The 4,028-nt window shown below is 35.9% G+C and overlaps 1 protein-coding gene across 1 annotated transcript; it reads right to left on the minus strand.

The window, feature by feature from the left end:
* Positions 1 to 1,236: 1,236 nt before the first annotated feature.
* Positions 1,237 to 4,028, minus strand: LOC121223395 (G-type lectin S-receptor-like serine/threonine-protein kinase LECRK1). Its single transcript, XM_041104788.1, has one exon. It carries the CDS (start codon positions 3,888 to 3,890, stop codon positions 1,545 to 1,547), a length of 2,346 nt encoding a protein of 781 aa, XP_040960722.1. The 5' UTR covers positions 3,891 to 4,028; the 3' UTR covers positions 1,237 to 1,544.

The raw sequence follows: 4,028 nt of genomic DNA on the forward strand, positions 1-4,028 counted from the left end.
GATTTTATATATATAAGAGTTTTTTGTGGATTCAAATCCGGATTTTGTGTATTTGAATATTCGAAAAATAAATAGAAATTTCAATTTGTTTTTCAAAATTTATATATCAGACAAATCTAAAAATATTTTTAAATAGGATTAAATATGATTTATATTATAAAGTAAATAACATATACAAATTTTACTTTAGTAAAATATTATTCAAGTCTAGTTCTTTTATTAAATAATTTATATTTATTATATTGAATATAATTTTAGACAATTAATATTAAAAAATTAATTCTTAAATGCTTATAATTATTATATTGATAATGATATATTAATATAATTGTAAAAATATTTTAATTAATTATATCTTGAAATAGTTGATAATAGTTTTATGTTTTATTGAGTATTTTAGTCAATATAATTAAAGAAATTTTGAACAATCTTCTAATTATATATGCTCTTTTTAACACAAGACTTAGAAATACCTAAAACCCCTCCTCAACCCATAAATAGAAGGATAATGCGCTTTAGCGCACTTGAACCCAAGTCCTCCAACATTAGAAACAATGTCCATGTCAATTGAACTAAAAATCAATCGACACAATTAAAAATATTTTTTTTCTAAAAATAAAGTTATCAGTTTAAGTCTATTACTTATGTATTCCATGATTCATTTTTCTTAACAAAAAAACTTTATACCATCATTATTATATTCCATTCAATCAATCAAACATGCATGGTAATATTTTTATCTCTTTATTCCATTCTTACCAAATAAGCTATTCGATTCTTATCTTATTTCGTTCTGGTTAACTGAACGTGCTTTAAGTTAAGAAGCGTTTATAAGCCGAGTCGAGATATATTTAAGTATGATATTATCATACTTTATACTTGTCCAAACTTGGACCGACTTGAAATATGAGTTTAAAATTTTGCTCAAATACGTCAATATTATTTTTTAATTTTTTAAAGGAAATATTTATACTATATTATTTTAATATTTAATAATTTTATTTTTTTATTTATTAAAATTTTTTATATAATCAAACATTATTTTAATGTTTACATCAGAGTAGTATTATATATTTAATATTATATATAAAAATGACATAATATAAACTATTATAAACTTAAAAATAGGTCAAGTTTTGAATGTTTAAGTTTGAGCCTGGTCCCTAATATTCTTATCCAAATCCTCTCAAATTTCAAATAAACCTTTTAAGTTTGGACGAGTAACCCAACCCGTAAACAAGACGTGTCGAAAATTACACACAGAGGGTGACAGCGTTGGCGACTACTATGATTGGAGAATTGCAGCAGGAGAGTGCTGGGAATGGGATAGCTAAAGACAGTTTTTGTTACCAAAAAGAAAAATCTGTCTTCTAAAAGATCCCAATCCATCGGTACATTAACTACAAGATTCAACAAATAATTATATGCACGATGTTACACTCCCTATACATACCCCAGACAAAAAGAAAAACAACTATCAACTTTAAACAGAGCACAACAAAATAAATAAACTATAACACATCTCAAAATCTGTATAGCATAAACTAGTCCATTTTAGTAGATGTTGAAATGGAGTTGAGTGAGAAAGGGCATGGTGGATCAGGAACTTGGGTTGCTCCATCAAGCATCATTGTAACAATCCTCATGGAAGGCCTTAACATTGGCTCTTCTTGAACGCACCAAATCCCCACTTTTAATAACTTCTCCAATTTCCCAACATCATTTCTAGCTTCTTCATCGTCTTCAACTAGTTTTTCAATCATCCCTTCGCTGTAACACTGAAAAGCCCAATCTGTTAATATTGCTGCTTCCTCAATTTCAACTTCCACACATCTTCTGCAACATATGATCTCTAATAACATTACCCCGAAGCTGTAAACATCGACCTTGACCGTAACCGGGATGTTTCGAAACCATTCTGGTGCTACATAGCCTTTTGTCCCTCGTATGCCGGTTTTCGTTCGTGTTTTGTCGTTTATAAGAAGCTTTGCCAACCCGAAATCGGATATTTTCGCGGTGAGGGATTCGTCTAATAGTATGTTTTGTGGCTTTATGTCGCAATGGATGATTTGTTTGCTGCATTCTTCGTGTAAGTATGTGAGGCCTTTTGCAATCCCTGATGCAATTTGCAGTCTTTGTTGCCAACTAGGCCTTAAAATTCCGAAAAGGAAGCTTGACAATGATCCGTTTTCCATGAACTCGTAGACCAAAAGTCTATGTTCGGCTTCATCACAATAGCCAATTAGTCTGACCAAGTTCTTGTGGTGAGTTTGGCCGATGACCTTCACTTCAGTTTTGAATTCCCTTTCGCCGTCTTGAGCAAACTTGTCGAGTTTCTTGACTGCAATACGATCTCCATAGCTTGATGGCAATTCTCCTTTATAAACCGTGCCGAAAGCTCCCCTTCCAAGTTCTTCTTTGAATCCGTTCGTGGCATGTTCAAGGTCTTTGTATGTGAAAAACTGCAGATTAGTCTCTAAATCTCTTCTGCTATGAGCACCTTTCAATTCCCCAAGCCTTCTTCGGAATAAGCAGAAGAAGATCAGAGAAATTGCAGCTAAAGAAAAGAAGTTGAAAATTGCAGAGGTGCCTAACAGAACTCCAAGGATCAATACAACTTCATTTTGATTTTCGTCACTCTGGTTCGACTTGGTCGGGATTTTCCCCGAGGCATCCGACTTTAGTACCTTAAATAGAGCTGTTCGATCAACAGCCTCTCTGTCAAACAATCCGTTGGAAAGTGGTAATTTCTTTTTCCAGCAAGTTCCATTGCCATCTTTGCTTACAGTTGGATCCTGCAACATGGCAACCGCACAAGAACAATCAAGAAGGCAAGATTGCTTACATTCCAACTCAGTTGCAGGTTTAATTACTCCATAGTCACCCAAAGGAAAATCCGCAAACGACATTGGCTTGAACTCGAACCGATCTTCCCCGATGGTGGATCCATCAGGGTTGCAATCTGCAGGGTAGCTTGCATAATCCTGTTTGCAACCTGCATATTGATTGTTGTCATCCAAGAAAGAAAATCCAGGGGGACATGTACAATTAGGCCTCCCCTGAATAGGTTCACAAATGCTGTTATAACCGCAAGGTCCAGTTCCGAACGTAGCCCTCCCGGATATAAACGTTGAGTCGATAAAGCGACGACATATGTTCATCGGCCTAAACCACAACACGGACCAGCTTCCACCCCCACTGGGGTTCCTTGGATAATAATAGAGATTGAAAACACCATAAAAGTCAAGTGTCGCCCTGTAGTAGTACAAGTCCGGTTTCGGAACAGCATTTATCGGTGCAACCTCAACTAGAGTTCCGTTCAGATTCTGGAGTCGGATATGCCCTGACTCGTTGAAGACCAACCGAGAACCGTTCCCGAAATTAAAGTAATCTTCGTAAGGTTTTCCTGTGAACATATCTATTTGATTCAGTATGAAAGATTCACTATTGAAACGAAGCTGATACTTCCCCTTACTGTAACTTGTTTCAACCAGAGTTGATAAAAGATGGTCACCCGTATCAAGTTCTTGTGACGGTAAGATGGTGTCAGTTGGATATTTGAAGCTCTCCCATATGTTGGTCGAGTTTTTGCTTGCGATCACGAAGTTGCCGGTGTCGAGCATGGCTGCATGGGGCACTTGAGAACCATCAGTAAGGCGTTGAGACCTCCATAGCTCTTTGCCTTTAGGGTCTTTAAGCACCAGATGACCGCTGTTATCAAGCTCAATCGTGGAGTCTCGATCGGTTTCAGGGTTATCTCGATTAGCATACCAGACTATGGTTCTTTCTTGTATCTTAGCATACCAGATAGCAAGAAGAAACCGGTCTTGTTTAATAGGAATGGATTGAAACCCGAAGGCAAAATCACCAGATGGTGATTGCCAAGCCATGGTTTTATCCTACACTTACATTTCTTTGAGCCTCAACTGTTGCAAGTATCCAAAGGATGCTTGCAAGGATAAGCAGGGAAAGATGGCTATAGAAAAGTGGTGAAACCATTGCCAGGTGCTCACCAAAATGGGAAAAAC

This window comes from Gossypium hirsutum, chromosome D11 (genome assembly GCF_007990345.1).
Source record: "Gossypium hirsutum isolate 1008001.06 chromosome D11, Gossypium_hirsutum_v2.1, whole genome shotgun sequence".
Lineage (NCBI taxonomy): Eukaryota > Viridiplantae > Streptophyta > Magnoliopsida > Malvales > Malvaceae > Gossypium > Gossypium hirsutum.